The 22,747-nt window shown below is 42.6% G+C and overlaps 1 protein-coding gene across 12 annotated transcripts in view; it reads right to left on the bottom strand.

Moving 5' to 3' along the window:
- The window catches only part of FHOD3 (formin homology 2 domain containing 3), a 553,244-nt gene that overhangs the window by 322,273 nt on the left and 208,224 nt on the right, over window positions 1-22,747 (bottom strand). For all 12 annotated transcript variants that reach the window (XM_044447289.1, XM_044447292.1, XM_044447291.1 and 9 more), the window contains one exon: window positions 10,727-10,794. In XM_044447289.1, the coding sequence (XP_044303224.1) occupies window positions 10,727-10,794 (68 nt within the window). The remainder of the gene's footprint in view (window positions 1-10,726; window positions 10,795-22,747) is intronic.

The raw sequence follows: 22,747 nt of genomic DNA, 5'->3' as shown, positions 1-22,747 counted from the left end.
CCCACAAAATTATAAATTGAAAATTATTGACTTGAAAGACTGTTTTTTTAATATATTGCTAGCCCCTCAAGATCGGGAAAAATTTGCATTTACAGTTCCAGTGCTGAACAACGATCGCCCTACACAAAGATATGAGTGGTGTGTTTTGCCTCAAGGAATGGCAAATTCTCCCACCCTCTGTCAGCTATTTGTTGCTTTGGCCCTGCAAACATTTCGATCAGCATTTCCGGACTTAATGGTGTATCATTACATGGATGACATCTTAATAGCAGGGGAAAATGTCGATAAATGTCATCTGGACTTTCTCGTTGCTTCGTTGGAAGCATATGGACTTTAAGTAGCACCAGAAAAGGTCCAAAAAGTCCCTCCTTTCAAATACTTGGGACACCAGCTCTCAGAGAAGGCCTCAGTGCCAGTGTTGCCACAGTTTCATATTCCAGAAACGTTGACTTTGGTACAGCTCCAAAGTTTGCTGGGGAATATTAACTGGGCTAGGCCATCTTTAGCCCTTACTACTGACGACCTTTCACCACTATTTTTGGCCCTGGCAGGTCATTCATCTCCAGCGGATAAAATCCCTGTCACTCCAGAAATGAAAGCTGCTTTTAGGTTAATTGCTCAAAGGCTTCGTGTTCGGGCAGTTGACCGGCTGCCAAAAGAGGATTCACAACTGTCTTGCTTTATTTTGTCAACATCATTATTACCAACAGCCATTCTTTATGTGCCCAAAGATAAAGAGACAATCTGCATAATAGAATGGATCTATTTGCCACATACACCATCACGTAATTTATATCCTTTGATAACTGCAGTATCAGACTTATTTTTTAAAGCCCGGCACAGAACTTTACAGCTTACTGGGAAAGATATTGACTGTGTGTTTTTTCCTTTTAAGCAGGAGGAAGTCGAGCGATTGCTGGTGACATCTTCAGAATTTCAAGTCGCGTTCGCTGGATTCTTAGGAACAGTCCTCCATAATCCGCCAAAAGACAAACATTTACAGCTTTTTTCAGATTTCATATAAACTAACATCTTGCTTTTCTTTACAGCCGCTGTCACATGCAATAACTTTGTTTACAGATGGTTCTCCTACCCGAGGAGTGGTTACTTGGCAGATGCCTGATGGCTCTTGGTCATCGAAGTTCACTGAAAATCAATCATCAGCACAGCGGTCTGAACTAGCAGCTGTAATTTTAGCATTTCAATTGTTTGCGCAAGAAGATTTTAATCTTATTGTAGATACTCAATACGTTTATAAGTTGTTGCTGCATTTGCCATTGTCGTATTTGTCACCTGCTATTGATAGAGAACTTTATGGAATGTTTTGCAAGCTGCAACAATTGATCCAAGAACAATCATATTTCTGCTATGTGGCTCATATTAGATCCCATACAGGATTCCCAGGATTTTTGGCAGAAGGAAATGCTCGAGCTGATGGTGCACTTAAACATAATGTTTTTTCTTTATTTGATGACCCCATCCTATCTCATGATACATTTCATCAGTCAGCTAAAGTTTTGCATAAAATGTTTTCTATTCCTATGTCACAAGCAAGGGACATTGTATCAGCCTGCCCATCATGTTGTAAATCACCGATAAACTTTCCTTTCGATGCAGTGAACCCTCGAGGAACGCAAGCTAATCAGACTTGGCAAATGGATGTTACTCATGTACCATCGTTGGCTCCTTTCAATAAGTTACATTTAACTGTTGATACCTACTCAGGATTTATTTGGGCAACACCCATGAAGGGGGAAACATCAAGACATGTTATTCAACATTGCATCAGGACATTTGCTGTGATGGGGAGACCTTTGGCTATCAAAACGGACAATGGCCCATCATATTGTTCTCATTCATTTTCAGAATTCTGCAATTTGTGGGGTATAAAGTTATCTCATGGTATTCCTTTGAATTCTACAGGTCAAGCTATTGTGGAAAGAGCACACCTCACCTTCAAATCTGTGCTGTATAAGCAGACTGAAGGGAGAGGGATATCCACTGCTGATATTCCAGCTCTTGTAGCTAAGGTCCTTTATACCTTAAATTTTTTGTTCACTCCCCATAACAGGTCTCATACACCTGTTGAGCTTCATTTCAGGACTGAAGAACACCTTCCACGACCGCTTGTGAGCTATCGACAATTGCCTGATCCTGAGTGGAAGGGTCCTGTGCCGTTGATAACTTGGGGTCGTGGATACGGGTGGTAGCTTTGGATAACGGCCCTCTTTGGATTCCTGCACGTTGCGTTCGGCCATGGAGAAAGTCTTCATAATGTCTAGTTTTTCGCTCATTCTTTTCACCTTGCCTTTTTATGTCATGCTGTTGTATTCAATGTATACCTTCTCTTGTCGGTGTACTCATCATGATCCTCCGCTTCCTCCTTATGAGGATGTGGGGTACCCCCCACTTGTTCATAGAGGTTCTCTGGAATCATCTCTTCCTGACGTGTACAATTGGCAAAAATTGACTTCACCACTGCAGAAGTGATTGTCCATTTAAATAAACAAAAAGGAGGAGATGTGGGAGTTCATTGCTGCATCGCTAGATCACGCTGTAGTTACGCCCGCCGCAACAGCCAATAGCATCGCTGGGTCGCGCTGTAGTTACGCCCGCCGCAACAGCCAATAGTATTGTACTTTCCTGTGTACCATATAAGGCTTGTGACCATATAAAGCTATGTGTAAGCTTCCTGTATTCTGCGTCTGCGCAAAGCACTAGGGTGTTGGCTGCCTTGTGCTCGTCGGCTATTGGCTGTAGGCACATACCTATGTAACAAATTGTGAACTAATAAATGGAGGTGCCGGACGTGAGGGGGCATTGAATCGATTTGAATTGAATTCCTTTGTTCCCCTGGGAACACGACCGAGCATGCTTTGTACCTAATCTCTCGACTGCAGTGTTTTCTTTCTTTCTCAAAACTTTCTCGCACCGTTTGTCGAGGCCGGTTCCTCGGCAGTGGCCACAACTGAGGAGCAGGTACTGTCACGCCTGGCGCCTCATCAGAGGCGACACCTCAAGAAAAAGCGTCAAGCACCCAAAGGAAGGATCAGACATCAGATCAGGAGGAGTTATACTTGGACCAAGCACCCCTTCCACAACCCGGCTTGGGACCGACTGAACAGGCAACCAGTCCTCATCCTGACCTTTTACCCCTCGGGCAAACAGCCACACCTCAGCCCGACCACAAAGGCCCCGAGGGAAAAGACACTGCACTTTCTGCCTCTAAAGAGTGTGAGCAGGATGCCCTTCCTCCTTCGGACATTGAGTTTCCTGAGCAGGATACAGGAGACACAAGAGGCGAGATAGATTTGTCTTGCACGTCTCTTAGACGTAGCTTGTGACGATTGGAGCAGAAGGAAGCTTTGTCCCACCTTAGGGGGGAAAGATGGGACAGAGAGAGCTAATCTCACGTGGGTTCTTTGAGAGACATCACTGGGGAGATAGCAACTGACTTGTAAAGGTCATTGCTGTAGAGCTTACTCGTAGCATCGTAAATCTTGTAGATAAGTAGCAATAAAGGACTTAAGTTTTATTGCCTGCATAAGTGTGGATCTTTTATAACTGTGAGCTGACTTCACTCACAACAGGTACTCCAGATCCAAAAGGTTCTGGACAGACTATGGAAGTGGGCAGGAGACAACAGGATAGCGTTCAATGTGGATAAGTGCAAGGTCTTGCACTTGGGGCATAGGAATAGGTGTCATACGTACAGGCTAGGTGACAAGTGGCTGGAGAGCAGCACTTGTGAAAGGGACCTCGGGGTACTGGTTGACTGCAGGCTAAGCATGAGTCAGCAGTGTGATGCGGTGGTCAAGAGGGTGAACACCACCCTAGGTTGCATAGCCAGAAGTGTGGCTTCTAGATCAAGAGAGGTATTACTACCACTCTATACGACTGTGGTGCGCCCACAACTGGAGTATTGTGCTCAGTTTTGGGCCCCTCATTACAGAAAGGATATAGCCAGGTTAGAGTCTGTGCAGCGTAGGGCCACAAGGTTGGTGGCCGGTTTGCAGGGGATGCTGTATGAGGCAAGACTGAGGAAACTGGGTCTCTTCAGCCTGGAGAAGAGGAGACTCAGGGGGATATGTTGGCGACATACAGGTATGTGAGCTGGATGTCACATGGAGATGGGCAGAGACTTGTTCTCCCCTGCAGAGGAAGGCAGGATGCGTTCCAACGGAGCAAAGCTCAGGGAACCAAGGTTCCATTCAGATGCCAGGAAGCACTTCCTAACAGTTAGGACCCCAAGGATGTGAAATGGGCTTCCACGAGAGGTCGTTGAGGCCCCATCAGTGCGGGTTTTCAAAGATAGGTTGGACATTCACATGGTGGACATGTCATGAGCGGAGCTGGCTGATGCCGGAGGTCAGACTAGATGGCCTGGGAGACCCCTTCTGACTCGCTCTGTTTCTATGTTTTGGAGCGTGGTCATTCTGATTTTTGTTTCGTTTTGATGTATTTATTAACTCCAGAATCCATAATGTGGTGGACACCCCTGTCTCTCTTTGGTACCGTGAAGTACCTGGAGTAGAAACCATCTAGTCCTTCTGAGCAACTAATTTTCCGGATTTCTCCCTTACGAATCAGCTCGATGACTTCTTCCAAGGTGGCTGGAGAGGCTGCTGTATATCAGATCAGACCTGAATGCGGCACATTTTCAAACTCAATTTTATACCTGTGCTCTACAATGGAAAGAACCATCCTATCAAATGTGATGGACTCCCAGATGGGGAGTCTACTTTGCAGCTGATCCCCAAAAGGGAGAGGGAAAGGTGGGTTGGAGGACTGAGGTGAGGTTTGCACGTCCCATCATTGTGGACACTTGTCAGCATCAGCTTGGCGCCTGGGCGGTTGGTAGTGCAGGGCATTGGATTGTTGGGTCCGAGGTTGTCTTCAGCCAAATTGCTGTTGTCCAGAGGGGTATCCCTGGTAGTAGTGCTGAAGGGTCAGTACTGTGGGGGTTTGTTCCATGGGCACTTATGTCTAGGCTGAGAATACGCTATCCGACGTGCGGTGAGGTGAGCCTTGTGGATATGTTCGAGCTTGTCATTGGTCTTTGAATGGAAAAGACTGACACCATCAGAGGGCATGTTTTTGACTCTTTGTTTAGTTTCTTGAGGCAGGTTTCCCGCTCTGAGCCAGGCATGGCATTGGAGGGCTACAGCACCGACGAATACCCTTGAGCCTCAATCGGCATGTCTCGCTGTGGTGAGCTGTTCATTCATTCATTCATTCATTCAAAACTTTTATATGCCATTCTTTATGCATGGCATCTTAGGACAGCTTACAATCAAAAATGCACTAAAACAATCCATAACAATAAATAAATGACATGTAACCAATACACATAAATTAAGTAAAAAGCAACTGTTACATTAAAATACTAATTTTTAAAATAACGATTAAATTAAAAGGTTTTGAACTGGCGCCAAAAAGAGTATAAGCTTGGAACCAGGTGAACCTCTCCGGGGTGCACATTCCATAAACAGGGTGCCATCTGTTGTTTTGAGAGCTGCATTACCTCCCCGATGAAGATGTGGACCAGCTCCCTTTGCTGACAAAGAAAGTACTGATAACGGGCCATACTGGCCTTGTAATTGGAGATCCGCAGACCAAACCATGGTGGTGTAGATGTGGCAAGACATCATGTTGATTTTTTTCCCCTTGTGGTCAGATGGAGTCCAGTGTTCCCTTGACTGATGACCCTGTGTTGACTCAATGATGATGGAGTTCGGTTGAGGATGTTTCAACAGGAATGTATACCCTACTCCTGAACCTTATACATGGCCTCCAAATGCCTGGCTATGGGACTGAAACTGCCTTGTATGATGACCTGTTCAGGGAGAGGGACAGGGGGAGTGCATACCTGTTGGTTCTCCTGGACCGCTCAGTAGCTTTCAATACCATTGACCATGGGAAAAGTCATCCAGGGGTTTGGGCTGAGGAGTAATCAGTATGCTGCTGACAGCCAGCTCTACCTCTCTTTTACATCTAATCCAGGTGAAGCAGTGGATGTCCTTAACCAGTATCTGGCTGGAGTGATGGGCTGGATGACAGTCAATAAATTGAAACTGAATCCAGACAAGACGGAGTAGGTATATTGATTGGTGGTTCAACTCTCTGGGTAAGTGATCTTTGCCCTGTTCTGGATGGGGTTGCACTCCCCCTAAGGGGCAGGATACATCGTCTGGGAGTACTACTCAACCCAGAGTTATCCTTGGAGTTCCAGGTGACTACTGTGGTGAGGAATGCTTTCCTTCAGCTATGGCTGATCCATCAACTATGCCCTTACTTGGATGAGCAGAGCCTAGCGACAGTGACCCATGCTCTGGTAACCTCCCAATTGGACTATTGTAACACACTTTACGTGGAACTGCACTTGAAGATGGTCTAAATACTTCAATTGGTTTAGAATACAGCAGCCAGGTTGCTAGCAGGGACCGGACGATATGCACACATAATGCTAGTACTTTATCTTCTGCACTGGCTTCCAATTGAAGCCCAGGCCCAATTTAAGGGTTAGTGATGACTTTAAAAGCCCTAAATGGCTTGAGCCTGGGTATTTGAAGGAGTGCTCCCTTCCATATATAACTACCCGGACTCTAAGGTCTGGAGTGCAGGTCCTTCTTTGGGAGCTCTCTTTGAAGATCAGAAGACTGGCTATCTGGAGAAGGTCCTTCTCTGATGTAGTGCCCCGGCTATGGAATAGGCTCGCCAGAGAGGTGTGCCTGGCGCTGACACTTTTTTCATTCTGGGGCCTGGACACAACCTTTTTATTTTCCCATTATTTTAAATGCTAGTAGTGTTTTTAGACTGATTTTATATATTATTATCCAGAAGTTGTACCTTGTTTATTTTATTGCATTACTGCCCTGAGACATTGAGAAGGCCGGGATATAAAAACTTTAAATAAATAAATGCTTGGTTGGGTTTGCGCATGGTCAGAGACTTGACTGGATGATTTACATATATAAAAATAATAAGAGTTTCACTGAGAACAGTTTGAAGCTTGTGATTGTTAGGAGGAGCAAACACAATTTGCAATATGCACTAGCATCCTGAAATGAGTGTTTTATAAATTTATCTTTCTGTTCTTGCTTTCAGTGTGGAACCTGTTGCTCTGTAATCATTTTGAAAGGCCTTGAGCATGAACAGAGTAGAATATACCTACCTCTATATCTGAAGCTATGCAAACTAACACACAAATTCAAGCACACAATCCCCTACAAGGTCATGCTATTATGACTGAGTTAGGGTAGCAACAGACTGAAAATAGGATGTCTTCTCCTTACGAGAGGAAAAGCTGTAAATACTGCATCATTATAAAATTCGTGTACATTAGGTTAGTTGGGGAAATGAAATTAAGCACTATTAGTTTGGCTATGCACTGAGTTCATGCAGATGTTGTATCTGCATGTTGTAACTAGGCATCAGTTGCCTAACTTTAGTTACAAAATGAAAATAAGCAGGGATAACATCAGATCAGATGTGGTATTGAGGTAATAACTGGTGTCCTTTGGCAGAGTAGCCAGTTAAGGCTTTTCAAATACATATTACAGTGAGATGTACCACTTATCTGAAACTGACCAAACACAAATCTGTGCACATATGCTGTATGAGCATCTGAACAAATGCTATAGTGCAATGTGTTATACAAATTTTAGATAGATAGATAGATAGATGTGCACACTGAAGTCAGGGAGGAAGGAGCCCCACCAACTCCAAACCTCGCTAGTTGCTACTGGTCAGGCGCATCCCATTTTGTAGTTATTAAGTCTAATCTTTCCAACCTAAATATAGAATTTACATGAGCCTCTGCTAAAAGTAATTTTGTTAGTTTTATCATAGTTCTCCATCATGTCAAGAACATCTTAGATCCTGTCTGCTAAATAAGCTACTCCTACCAATTCATTTTTTCCTGTAAATTGTTTTCACTATAGCACATTTATATTCCACCTTTCTTCCTCTTGCAAGGGACCTAAAGGTAGCCTACTAGGTTCTTCTATAAGCATGCTTGGCTGAGAGTCCATGACTGGCTCAAAGTCATCCACTGAACTTCACAAGTGAGTGGGGACAAGAACCAGGATCTCCTGAGCCAAACACTCTTAACTACTATACCACACTGGCTCACATTTGATGAGTATTCGCTCTATTACATCCAAGTGATCTATGTGGAGCAGCAATGGGCCAAGGAAAGAATTCTGTGGCACTCCATCTGTCACTCTCCTCCAGTCAGACAGGGAATCATTTATGACCAATTTGTGTTAACCGGGTATAATATAAACAGTGACCTGTGACCAACTATTTTCTTGCTTGCAAGTTCTAGTAACATGAGCTTGCTTTCACTTTCTTCCAGACTGAACTGTTAAAACTACTTTAGGTCACGTCCCCTATGCAGTCTCTTCACATTGTTTTGTTCAGGAATACATTATGTGATGGTATGTACCCATTATTTGCTCATCATCTGCCCTGTTGCTGTGTATATGACACAGAATCTATACAACACTCTGTATATGATCTAAAAGCTTGTAGTGGGTTTCAGTCTTTACCCAACAGCACTGTTTGTAAGCTATGTCTCTGCAGAAGGTACCTAGGGGCTTAATCCAATAAATCTGCTGAAGTTTGTCATGAAATCCATCTCCCTGTGAAATCCGAGCATACGACTGGTAACTCACGACTGGTAACTCAGGAGGTCCTGATACATATGTTTCAATTAAATTTCAAAATGTGGCCTTCTAAAGCAAAAAGCTACAATGGAGGAGATCCCCTCACTTTCTGTGTGAGAGAATACAAATGATTTACAAAGTCAGAAGAAAAGCCTGCAGCGATCAGACAGTATTCTCTCATTCCCATACTCTGCAAGTCACAAGTGAAGCTCCTACAACAACTGTCATCTACTCCAGTCCCTGAGGAGTCATCTATCATCCTTTTTAAGAACAGGGTTGTTCTTTTGCACCTCCTTCCCCAGATCAATGAAGCAACTGGGCAATACTTCTTCTCTTAAGGATGATTGATGTCTTTTTAGGAGGGAAATGTGTGACATTTGATTTCTCTCACTGATAAGATTATTTGACTTCTTGAACCATCACGCTTATCTTTTCAAAAGAGAGAAAAAAAAAAAGCTGCTTCAAAGGCTCTGAAAATAGGGTTGCCATATACCACCCCCCTTCCCAAGATTCTGGAAGGCCTAATCAGCACATTGTGCAAATCTTGGTTAATTATGCAATTCATGTAATAGTTGGGAATAAGATATGCCCCCCTCTCCGTACACACAATACTTTCCCATTCAAAATTACCCCCTTTAAATTTGCTTTACAGAAAGAAAATGAATAATATTCTTGGCAATTTTCAAGTAACCTATATTTCAACCTTCTAAGCCTAAATAAAGAGAATTACATATCATAACTCTAAAGTTTCACAGTAGTAGGAACTTTCCTGCAAAAGTAAAAGTACTATGAGTGGTGTTGGCGGAGGCCCCTGAGTACTCCATGGACCGCAAGAGTCACAAACAAGCAGGTGCATATTAAACCAGATGCGTCCCTGGTCGGCAAGATAACTAATTCAGGAATTTTGGCCACATTATGTGGTCAAGCTCATTAGAAAAAGATATAATGCTTGGAATGCTCAGTGGTAAGCAAAAATCAGGTCACCAGAGAGCAAGGTGGTTAAATTCCATCAAAGAGGAGGTAGGCCAGAGCATAGTTCAGCTGAAAGAAGCAGCACAGGATCAGAAAGTGTGGTGAGATTTGGCCCATAGGATCGCTTATACGCGGACACAACTGAGCAGCTGAACAAGTGCTACATTTTGTTCTGAGTTGGATACGTTAGTGCACAGTTAAAGCTGCACTAAGGGTTTCCTATGCATTCCTATGGTTAGCATCCTCTTGGTGCTAACAAGTACATGAACTCAAAGAGGTGTAAAACCATCCTGTACACTAATAATGCTTGTTATGGTCACAGACCAATCAAATGAGTATCCTATGCAGGGCAACAGGCCTTTTGTTTGCAAATTCATACCATCTAGGATTACCAACTGACGAAATGTATTCTCTTTCTGAAAGTTCCACTTAAAAAGCTTCTTTGTTTGGATCCTCACAAATTCTGAATAGATGCACCCTTGTAGCAGAATGAGGTGGGAAAAAATCTGACATGGCCAAATGAGTTGTGCCACCTCAGGTAAGAGATGGAAGATATTTTCAAATTTCAGCAGTTCAGTCCAAGATCGAAAAACCACTATCTTGAATACAAGTGAGATTAAAAGTGCAGTGCTCCCCAAGTTTGGGCAGAAAAATGGCTTTCATCTATATGCTGGGAGCAGTAAGCCTAATTTGTATTTAGATACACACAGAACTGCACCTCAAAATGATCTTCTTTTAAAACAAAGGTCTCTGCAAAGAGAGCAACAATGGGTTGATCAGCTTTATCTTTAGAAAGGGGAGTTGTGCCTTTGGTATGCATACATACAATAGTGTGCTTTAATCATTTATAGTATCAATCCCTGGTCTACACACAGAGATGAAATCCATCCATTTTTGTTCACAAGGGCTTTGCAGAGAGGGACATTTTGTTTGATGGAGGTAACTCCTGGCTGGCACACACTTTGGAAGTTCAGATAAATTGACTTGGAGAAGAGGAATCATTTAAGAGGAAATAATAAATTAAAAATCAGAGGCAGTAATACTAGCACTGAAAATAAAGAACACTCAGAAGAATGTTCACTTACTTGAAATATTTGTTTCAAGGAGAAGAGGGCCCGCCTCAGCTCCCGTCCACTTGAGTTGTAGAGTTTTTCTAAAGGAAAAAAATATTATTTAGTAATAATAATAAATAGTAATTAATTGATTACAGTGTTCCATTACCAAGTCTGCAGATTAGAAATTATAATGTGGGTGGAGAAACTGGACAGTTTTTTTGCACTGGTAAATTTTCCAGAAATATCATACAGTACAGATATGTGACAAGCGCCTATTACAGAAACAGAGAACAAGATTGACTACAGTGCCTCTGTGCCATACTTCAGATCTGAAAAGACTATTTGGAGGGTGAGGGATTCCTTTCAGGGATTGCCGCAAAGAATCTTTTCAACACAACAGTATCATGATTCTCAGATATGCTGAATGACTAAAACATTACTGAATCACAGTCACCATTCCCTTTCCCCTTTTCATGGAATCACAAAATAGTAGAGTTGAAAGGAGCCAGGCAGCCATCAGGTCCAACCCTCTACTGTTGCAAGACACCAAGGTAAACCATTCCTATCAGATGGCTGTCCAGTTGCATCTTGAATGCCTCTAGTGTGGGAGAGCCCACAACCTCCCTTGGTAATTGGTTCCATTGTTATATTACTTAGAGAGTGAGGTAGCTTTTCCTGATGCCTAGTCTGAATTGGAGTTGTCACAACTTGACTTGATTATTCCATACTCCTCTAGTATAGTGTAGTATCTCTAGTATCCTCATGGTGTGCACTCTCATCAAAAAATGAGATTAAATTAATCTGACAGGATTTATTTTTGATAAATCCATGCTGGCTTCTATTAAGCACTGCATTTTCTTCAAGATGCTTGCAGATGGATTTTTTTTCGCAGAATTCTTCCAAGGATTGATATCCAACTAACTGGTCTGTAGTTCCCAAGTTTATCTGCTCCCCCTTTTGAAGATAGGGACAACATTCGCCCTTCTCTAGTCGTTTGGCACTTCTCCTCTTCTCCCAGATTTATAGAAGATAATACCCAATAGTTCTGAGAGTTCCTCCTCTAGCTCTTTTATGATTCTGGGATGGAGTTGATTGGGCACTGGAGATTTGACCATGTTTACTCCATCTAAGTGTTCAAAGATAGGCTAGACATGCACATGGTGGGCATGTCATGAGCAGAGCCAGCTGGAGCCGGGGGGTCAGACTACATTATTCTTCTCCCCTTCTGATTCGCTCTGTTTCTATGTTTTTTAAGTATTCCTTGCCCATTTGTCTAGCAATCTTGAGCTGCCATCTCTCACTTGCAGCTTGTACTTCTTACGAGAGCAAATGAAAGAAGCTTTTTAACTACCTGCTGGCTTTCTATTTTTTATCCATGCTTTAAAGGATCTTATGATATTGTGGTGATTAAATTGAGCAGAGGACAATGTTTAGGTGGAGTTCCTACTATTCCCTCATATCATCCCCCAAGCTTGTAAGAAGCTGGAATAGAAAACTTAGACCAGCAGGAAGCAAACTCCTCCATGTGCTTAGAGTGTTTCCTTCTCATTCTGCAGCAGTGCTGCCAATTTTTTGGGACTGTGAATATTCTCTCACTGTATATCAGCATTAAAATATCATGAAATGTGACCCTAATCAACAGTTAGCATGCACACAAGAAAAACTCACAGCTGTTTTGTAGTAACGTGCATTAGACATGCCCAAATGTTGTGCTGAGGCAGAGCAGGGGCCCCAGTACAACCTGCTAAACCATGGCCCTTCATGGCCCCAAAACAGCCCTACTCCTGAACAGGTCCCATTGAAGTTCCTTTACTTCTGCAACAGTACTGAAGAATGGTTTCCTACTGGATTGTTCCACATGTTCTCTGGTTATAGAGAAAAGTTATGTTCTGGAAGAAAGCTACTTTGGTACTTTTTTGTGAAAGCAGTAAAGCATAATGGCATTTTGTATAATTGCAACAGCGTCAGCCTGTGAGAAAAAAAAAAAACACCACCATCGTAGTTGTTTATAAGCCTTCAAAGCAATTTTCTGTGCTTGGCACTAATGTGTGATTGCGCTCTCTCTCTCTCTCTCTCTCTCTCTTACACACACACACACACACACACACACACGAGAGAGAGTGCTCACAACTACCGCTCAACAAATTCCCAGGGCAAAATGTAGCAAACAAGGATTTTTCCCCCTTGAAATCAAGGACTTAAATTTACATTTTCATTACCCCAGGCCAAGAATGAATCCACTGGCATGTATAAGTACATTATGTCTCTCGTCTTGATAAACTAGAGTCTTGTAAGGAAAGCTAAAGGAATAATAGTTTTAAAAGTTTTTTTGCTGTATTCTATTTTTAAACATCTGCTTTATTTTCTTCATGTACTAAACAAGAACAAAAATATTCCTTGGAAATTTACCATCATCTGGCCTTCATTAGAATTAAAATTCCCTTTGTTCACATACAAGACACAACACAACTGCATGCAGTGTGCCTCCAAATAAGGAGTTATCTGCATGCACATTTAGATAATATTTTGAGACTAACATATTTTAATTCAGTGTGTCCCTGCCATTACAGGCCCACTGTATTTTTATACATCAAGGAAAAGTATGGCTTATTGGCTAATTTGAATCTTGCTTACCAGACCAAACAGGCAAATCATTTGCTTTAGAATGAAGAGAGCAATCAAACTTGAGACCAAGCCAACACTATAGTACACTTCTTAGAACACAACCAAATGTCCTCACATAAGAACACCACAAGAATTATGTGGAATACAAGAAGGATCAACACTTTTTTTAAAATAAGTTTTAATTGAAAAATTATAATCCTAAAAAACCAGAAAGAAAACAACAAACATCCATCATCAAAAACACTGAGCCCGCTGAGTCAGCCCCCACACCCTTCTTTTGCCATTTATGATAACTTAAAAAACATATTTAAATCTATGCGAAATCTCATTTCTCTAGTCAATAATAAAAAGTCCCAAGTTTGATAGAAGTCAGTATCTTCCTTCTCTTTCAATGATAAAGTCAATCTATCCATTTCTGCACAATCCAAGATCTTTTTTAGAATCAGTTCATTGGTGGGTAGTTCTTCACTCTTCCAGTGTTGAGCGAATGCAATCCTTGCCGCAGTGATTACATGTAAAATCAAATACATTTCTTGTTTACTAATGTCCTCCGGTATAATGCCTAATAAAAAAACTTCAGGTTTAAAAGCTGAGGATTTTTGTAACATTTCCTCAAGCCATTTATGTATTTTAATCCAATACTTTTTCACATTATCGCAAGTCCACCACATATGATAAAAAGTACCCAATTTATGTTTACATTTCCAACATCCCTTTGACATATTTGGAAACATCTTAGCTAATCTATTTGGTGACAGATACCATCTATAAAACATTTTATACAGGTTTTCTTTATACAAAGTTGCTAATGTTACCTTAATATTTCTCTCCCACAGCTTTTGCCACTTTTCTAATTCAATATTATATCCAAAATTTTGTGCTCACGTTATCATAATTTCCTTAACCTGTTCATCTTCCATTTTCCTATCAAGTAAGAAGTCATATAATCTTTTAATCATTTTCTCATCTGATTTAAGCATCACTTGATCAAATGCTGTTAAGCCCTTATAAAAACCCCACACTTTACAATCTTTAGCTTATCTCGATTGTATCTGCACCTTATGTCACCAAGAAATATCAGCTCCTTGTGTTTCTTGATCCAATTTAAGTCCTCCATCCTTATCCAAAATGTCATCATATCTAATAAGCCCTTCAAAATTCAATGCATTTGGATACACAAAAGCTTCCATGGGTAATTTGCCATCTTGGTAATTTATTTATTTGCCATCTTGGTAATTTATTATACAGTTTTATGTTTAACTTTTCCCACACCGACATTAATGATTTTCTAATATAGTAACTTAAAAAAGAACCATGTGACTTAACCTTCTCATACCAAGAAGGATCAACACTGGGTGACTGACCATTGCTGAAACAATACTCTTCTATAATCAGCTGAAAGCGTAAGTGTAACTATGTTTCCATATGATGCTTGATATAATGTTGTACTATTCTCATTATTATCCTGTAAATCCCATCTTCATAAGAGAGCTTAATTACAGTCTTATAGCAATAATTTAATGAGATTGTGTCTCCAGAAAGTGTGCTACAATCTCTGCCCCTTTTTATCTCTTAAATTGCCTTGCTATGCAACAATGAAAGTAAAGTGGGACAGAATCTGTTTCTCACTCACTGGAAGAACAAGGGCAGCAGACAGACAATTCCTTGTGCTTTGCCAAGGACCTGGTGTTTGTTTGGAATGATGGGAGGACCTGCGCTTCCAGACATCCTCAAAAAGCTGGACAGTGAAGAAAGCTTGATAAGGAAAAAAACTGATGCATTCAAAACAAGGTCCTGGAGGAGAGCTTTGCATATACCCTGAACCAACAGAAAGACAAGCAAGTGAATCATAGGTTAGTCAAGCCAGAGCTTTCCATAGAAGCAAAACTGAGGCAGCCAAACTTCAGATACATCGCAGGAAAGCAAGACCCACCAGATAGGAAAAGCATAGGAAAACTTTTCATGTTAGGGAAAGTTGAAAGCAGAAGATGAAATGAAGATCAAATATGCGAGGACTGAATTTATAAAGGAAGGCACAGACTAGAACTTGGAAGAGCTGACTGGAGCTGTCATGGACAGGACACTTTGCAGGGCTTTCATTCATCGGACTGCCATAAGTTAGAGATGACTTGACAATAACAGTGAAGACCCCTCTTAGTGTTGACCCTGGGATGCAATGGCTTAACCCTCAAAGGTCTACTGTAACTAAATTGCTTACTGTTTTGCAGATACAATCACAACACTATGGTACCATTTTGACAGAATGAGAATTGTATGGGACTAGCAAACTATTTAGCGTTGTAATCATGGATAATTTTTAGCTTATGAACCCTGAGTACTGGACAAAGTTCTTGGAAGATTAAAAGGCAGATGAGGCAAGTTGCTTATCTGTAACTGCCGTTCTTTGAGTGGTCATCTGTGCATTCACACATATGGGTTCTGTGCACATGAACCTGTTTGGGAAGATTTCTAAGCTAATTAATTTCTGTTCAGTGGGAACCACTCCCCTGGCCATGCCTGAGCATCAGGGAGAGGCTCCTGCCTGGTTTTGAGTTCTAATAGCCACGAGACCACCGCTGTGGCCCCATTTGCAAAGGAGCACTTCAGAGAGGGCACTTGGCTGCCATAGTGTGACACTGAAGAGGGGAAGGAGGGAGGGTTTGTGAAATGCAGAGATGTCCTCTCAAAGAATGTCACAGGCAAGCAACCCGCCTCTCTTCTTCATGATTTCTGTGCATCACATATGGGTGACTTAAGGTGGGCAGTGTCACTACTGAAGGAGTGATTACAGAACTGCCCTGCCAAAGTTGCACTCCACTCTGGCTCAAACATTGAGGCAGTAATGCTTTTGACCAGGTCACAAAGGTTGGGCAGGAGCACTCTATCATGGAGGGCCATGGAGGTCACCATAGCTTGTATGGAGTGGGTGTGTATTGGCCCGGGGGTTGAAGTCCAGCCAGTTTGTAGGCCATGGAAATCGTGCTCATGATCCAATTTGCCAATCTTTGAAAGGAGACTGGGAGCCCCTTATTTATGCCACCGTAGCGAATGAAGAGTCATGCAGAACAGTGGAAGGGATCAGTCCTGGATTTGTAGAAGATCAGAACATTGAGGGGATGCAGTATTGTCTCTATCAGGTTCAGCAGTGCTGTGAAGAAAGCCAGCAGGACTGTGTTCTCATTGAGGCGGAAGGTCTGACCACTACAGGCAGAAAGGAGGGATTGGGCCAGAGTACCACCTTGTCCCTGTGGAAGGTGAGGTGGGGGGGGGGGGGTCAGACCATGAGGTGGCTGGAGTGGCAGGCCAAGGTGATTGCCACCAGGAAAGCATTTTTCTGTGCTTTTCACAATAGCAGGTGCAAATCAGCAGTAGCCATGGGCTCAAAAGTTTTTTTCATGAGTGCTTAGAGCAGGGGTCTCAAACTCAACTTACCTGGGGGCCACTGGAAGTAGAGTCTGAATGAGGCTGGGCCACATCAAGTATTCCACCATCACAGTGGTGGTGGGCCGCTCATCCCGCGGCCGGCCCGGGCACCGCCGGTGCTTTGAAGGCTGTAGGGCCCCTCCCCCGTGCCCTGCCCATCCCGGCAATTGGCCTGTGGGCCGCGAGTTTGAGACCCCTGGCTTAGAGGAAGATGGATAGGCTCCAGTCTGGCATAGGGTGTTGGACTGGTACATCAAGGATCGTGAGGCCTCTGAGGAATTGATGGGTGAGCAGGTGAGAGAAGGTGGATAAGCCCTGTATAGGGGCATTGAAGGATGAGATTGTAGCTGCATACATGTAGGTGGAGGTTGTCTTGAGGCCAAATTCAAAGAAGGGGTTTAGTAATAGGAGGTTTGCTTTATGGGGCAATCAAAAGGCTTGAAACCAAGTTGTGTTATGGAGACACAGAAGGCTTTTCAATTTGCATGGTATGAGTGTCAAGTGGTTGGCTTCAGGGATGCCTTCAGTATTGGCTAGAAGACCTCTGGGACATCATCTCAATGGTCTGCTAACACATTCCTCCAGGTCACAAAGTGGAGTGTGTGGCTCTTGGGTGGAGAACAGTTTCCTGATCTCAAGAGATGATGTTGGGCTTGAAGAGGGGATGGAGGAAGCTGTTGTTGGAGAGGTGCAGGAGGTGGGGAAACTAGGGCTGCATGGGCCACAAGATGCAATAAGGATTCATTTGTATTCTTGCCAGGACCTTCATGAGCAGTGGAAATGGGGCTTAGTGTCCTGGACCAGGTTTGCAGGAAGGCATTTCCCTTAAAACTTGAGTCCATGCCTACTCAAGAGCAGAAGGGCTGGCATGTGCTGTCCCAGGTTGCAAAGAGGTCTATCTGTGGGCAACCCCTTATTTCCCAAAGCTGCTTCTGAACCCAGTGGTTCAGCTCCCACTCATGGCAGTCTGTGGATGCACAGATGAAGACATCAGTAAGGGTGTTGCTGGTACTGGCACTATGGATTGTTGCAAGAGTTTTGATGCACCAGGCCCAGATCTTGGTTGCCAGGAGAGCTAGGGGGATTGATTTAGTGCCGCCTTGCTTGTTCATGTAGCGGACCATCAACATATTATTGGAAGTGATCTGCACGTGTCAACCCAGCATGAGGTTCTAGAATGCAATGAGGGCCTTCTGCACTGTCAGCATCTCTAGATAGTTGATGTGTCTGTAGGCATCATGAGCATCCCATTTGCCCTGAACTGTAAAGGGGCTGCAGTTGGCTCTCCATTTAGAAAGGGAAGTATTTGTGGTAATTGCCAGGTTCTGGTCTGGGGAGGTGAAGGTGGTCCCCACACTGAGGTTGTGCTGAAAGTTCCACCAGTGAAGACTTCGCTGGACATGCCTGAGGAATCTCATCTTGGCCCTTTATGAGTCAGCTGAGGGGTTGAATGTGCTGATGAACTCGAGCTGAATGGAATGCATGTGTAGGAGAGCCAGCAGGATAATGGCAAATGCAGCTACCATGAGCCCAAGCACCCTCTAGACCCAAACAGTGAAGGCTGTTCTGCAGCTGAGTTGATTGGATGTCTCCACTGCAAGGGCAGAGGTCAGGTAGGTATACCCTCACCACAATTGAGTCCAGGTGGGCTCTGATGAAGAGGTTCAACTGGGAAGGAGAGAGGATTTTTCTGTGTTTATGTGGTGGTGGCGGCCTGCACCATGGCCTATCTGGATGAGACAACAATCAGAAGTCATCCAAATATAGGAAGACATAGACTCTCCAGAGTTGGAGGAGGGCATAGACATGGCCATGTACTTCCTGGAGACCTGAGGGGCTCTGGCAAGGCAAAATGGGAAAATGGTGAATTGAAAAGTGTCCACTTCAATCTTCAATCAGAGGAAGTGCTTGTAGAACTCCTCGATGGAGATGTGGAAGTCCATAAGATCTACCAAGTTAAACTATTCCCCTCCTGCAGTAGAGGCAAGATGTTTTGAAGACCATTTGGAAGCTCCTGGGTTTTATTAAGTGGTTTACATTAAATTGCTGGGATCATCTGAGCTTTGAGCTGAAGTGTCATTGAAATAAAGGTAAGATTCAGTTCAATTTCAAGTCTGCATTTCCTCATCTCAAGCTGGGGTTAGTAACATAGCGTTCCCAAATACATTTTTTAGCACTTTACTTAAGTGCTCCACCCTCTTCTTTTTTAAAATTACATTTCCTTACCAGCAGCTAGCAATGTATCTGATTGAATAAGGAAGAGAGAGGATGTGAAAGAAAAAGAGATGGAAGGAGAGAATGAAATGGGTGTTGAAGTAGCAAGGGAGCTTCTCATTTGCGAAATATTTTTCCCTCTTGGCACTTACAACTATCTACCTTGGCAAACAGAAAATCACTTGCCAATCTAGCAATGTACTGCATATCATTGAATGCTAGTATCCCAGTCGCCACATGCAGTAGATTGGCAAAAACACCATTGATCTCTGCACATAATTTGGAAAGTGAACTATAACTCAAGGAAGTCAGCTAAAGAAGACAGAACAACCTGTGGTAAACACTTCAATTATGAAAGCCTTTCAGACATGACGGTATTTCCTACAGAAACCTCATTTAATCTGGCAATCCTTGAAATAAGGGAAAACTTTTAGATTTATAGATGGAACATACTTACTCCAAATGCCTTGGGAACTTTGACAGAATTTAACAAAAATCAGGTATTATATCTGTTTTGTCTATTGCTTCATGGGGGGGGGGAGGGTTAAAGAACATATACACTTACAAAATACATAAATTTACACGAGCATACTAATATCAGGCAATTGGTATGAAATATTTTAGCTGAAAAATAAAAATCAGAGCCTCCCCACCACCCTCTGGAAAACTCTCTGTAGCAGCCGCATCTATATGTAGACAGGATATAAATCAATAAATATAAATATATGTAGGTGTAGATATATGCAGAGAACCAGTGTGGTGTAGTGGTTAAGAGTGTGGGTGTGGAACTCAGCAGATCTGGGTTCTAGACCCTGCTCAGCCATGGAGCCAACTGGGTGACTTTGGGACAATCACAGACTCTCAGCCCATCCTACCTCACAAACTTCTTGTTGTGGGGACAAGACTGAGAACAGGAAGAAGAGAATGATGTAAGCTGCTTTCAGTTCTTTAAAAAAGAAAATGGTAGGACATAAATCTAAAACATAATTAAATGTGGAACTGGTTCAGTGCTTTGGTACTTGTGCTTGATCAAGAGACAAATACTCTTATTTTTACTTTGAATTTTGTTAAATCCCTTTGAAAGGATTTGGACAGGCTGTAGAAGTGAGTGGGGGACAAGACAGCATTCAATGTGGATAAGTGCACTTGTGAAAGGGATTTCGGGGTACTTGTTGACAGCAGGCTGAACATGAACCAACAGCGTGACAGAGCGGTTAAGAAAGCAAACATGGATGTATAGCTTCCAGATCTAGGGAGGTGTTGATGCCACTCTACACAACTCTAGTGCACCCAGAACTGGAGTACTGTGTCCAGTTCTGGCCTCCACATTATAGGAGAGACATAGCTAGGTTAGAATCAGTTTGGCGCAGAGTCACAAGAATGGTAGCTGGGTTGGGGGGCAGATGGCATGTGAGGAAAGATTGAGGGAATGGGATCTTTTCAGCCTGGAAACGAGGAGACTCCAAAGGGATCTTTTAGCGACATACTGTATGTATGTGAGGGGATGTCATGTGGAGGAGGGCCATGATCTGTTCTTCTCTGGAGTGGAGGGCAAGCTCAAGGAAATAGGCTTCAACTTGGATGTCAGGAAGTAAGTACTTCCTGATGGGTACGACCCCTAGAATATGGCATGGGCTTTCAAAGGAGATGGTAGAGTCCTCAGCAGTGAGGATGTTCAAGGAAAGATTGCACAACCACGTGTTAGGGATTACATGAGAGAGCCAGCTGGTGTCGGGGGTCAGACTAGATGGCCCAGAAGACCCCTTCTGACTTGCTTTGTTTCTATGTTTCTGTGAAACACATTTGCATAGTATGGGTGGCTTGTGTTTGGGTACAGTGAGGATGGATTGTTCCAGTTTTTACTCAAAATAAACAAATGAAACAAATTTAGCAATAACATTCTTGCTATAGCATTTAATACTGAAAGACCCCAGAATGATGGTATTTAGAATCTAGTTCAATTTCCTAGCAACAGAACTGGCAAATCTTATTTATTTATTTAACTTGTGCTATATTGGCCCAAGGCCCTCTGAGAGGATTACAATAAGATAAAAACACACCATAACAATTCAAACACAATAAACAAAGGACAATCTAATAAAACAGTACACAGCTGAGGGATAAAACTTTAAAACCGTATAATTAAAACAACCATCTTACTAATTTTATCCAGATAAAATCAATTATTAAAATGTCTAGAAAATAAAGCTGTTTTTGCCTGGAAGTGAAAAGATTTTAACTAGGGCACCAGGTGAACTGCTTTTGGGAGCCTGTTCCACAGGTGGGGTTCAAGTATTGAGAAGGCCCCTCAATTATTAGCCATCCTCCCTACCTCGTTGGAAGATGGCTTTTTTAGACAGGCCTCCAAAACTAATTGCAGAGCCCAGGTAGATACATATGGGAGCAGGTACCCTGGTCCCAACCTTGCTCTCAAATCTTTCCATACTGAAGTTATCATCAGCTTAGCAATGTTTGCCCTCAGGTGCAATCATCTCAATTTTAACAACATCAAATGCCTTCTAATAAGACAGCTCTGGGCATATGCATGGCTCTATCATATATTAATATATTAATGGGTAAAATGGGAAAAAAACATCCTCACTGAACCCAAACAGAAACCACATGTAATTGAGTCACATGATTGCAGGAAGTGCAAGACACTTGCTTGCAAGGAAAAAAAAGGAGGCGAAGCCTCAACATGGTACTGAAAGTATTATACTTAATGTAATTAATACAAGTTTATATTATAATTAGTTGTAGTTTTAGGGTGTGTTCTAAGCATTAGAAGGATTTTTTTTAAATTATGGAGTATCTTATTATACTCCTTCATGGATCACTGCCTTGTTGTGGCGAAGGGGATTGCGAAGCTCAATGAAGCTATGAGCTATGCCGTGCAGGGCCACCCAAGAAGGACAGGTCATAGCAAAGAACTCTGACAAAAGTTGATCCACTGGAGAAGGAAATGGCAACCCACTCCAGTATCCTTGCCAAGAAAACCCCATGGACAGTACCAAAAGGCAAAACAATATGATGCCGGAAGATGAGCCCCACAGGTCGGAAGGTGTCCGGCATGCTACTGGGGAAGAGCAGAGGGCTAGTACTAGTAGCACTAGAAAGAATGAAGCAACTGGGTCAAAGCCGAAAGAACACTCAGTTGCAGATGTATCTGGTGGTGAAAGGAGAGTCCGATGCTGCAAAGATCTATACTCCATAGGAACCTGGAAGGTAAGATCCATGAATCAAGGCAAGCTGGATGTGGTCAAACAAGAGATGACAAGACTGAACATCGACATCTTAGGAATGAGTGAACTAAAATGGACAGGATTGGGTGAATTTAATCCAGATGACCATCAGGTATACTACTGCGTGCAAGAATCCCTCAGAAGAAATGGAGTAGCCTTCATAGTCAAAGAGTAGGAAAAGCAGTACTGGAATACAATCTCTAAAATGACAGAATGATCTCAGTTCGAATCCAAGGCAAACTATTCAACATCACAATAGTCCAAGTCTATGCCCCAACCACTGGTGCTGAAGAGGCTGAAGTTGACTGGTTCTATGAAGGCCTACAACATTTTCTAGAAGTAACACCAAAAAATGATGTCCTTATCATCATGGGGGATTGGAATGCTAAAGTAGGAAGCCAAAAGTTAACCGGAATAACAGGCAAGTTTGTCCTTGGAGTACAAAATGAAGCAGGGCACAGGCTGGTAGAATTTTGTCAAGAGAATACAATGGTCATAGAAAACACTCTTTTCCAACAATCCAAGAGATGACTCTACACATGGACAT

This window comes from Varanus komodoensis, unplaced genomic scaffold (genome assembly GCF_004798865.1).
Source record: "Varanus komodoensis strain SLA01 unplaced genomic scaffold, ASM479886v1 scaffold51, whole genome shotgun sequence".
Taxonomy (NCBI): Eukaryota; Metazoa; Chordata; class Lepidosauria; order Squamata; family Varanidae; genus Varanus; species Varanus komodoensis.
The sequence above is the reverse complement of the archived record's forward strand: the minus strand, read 5'-3'. Positions and strand labels throughout refer to the sequence as shown.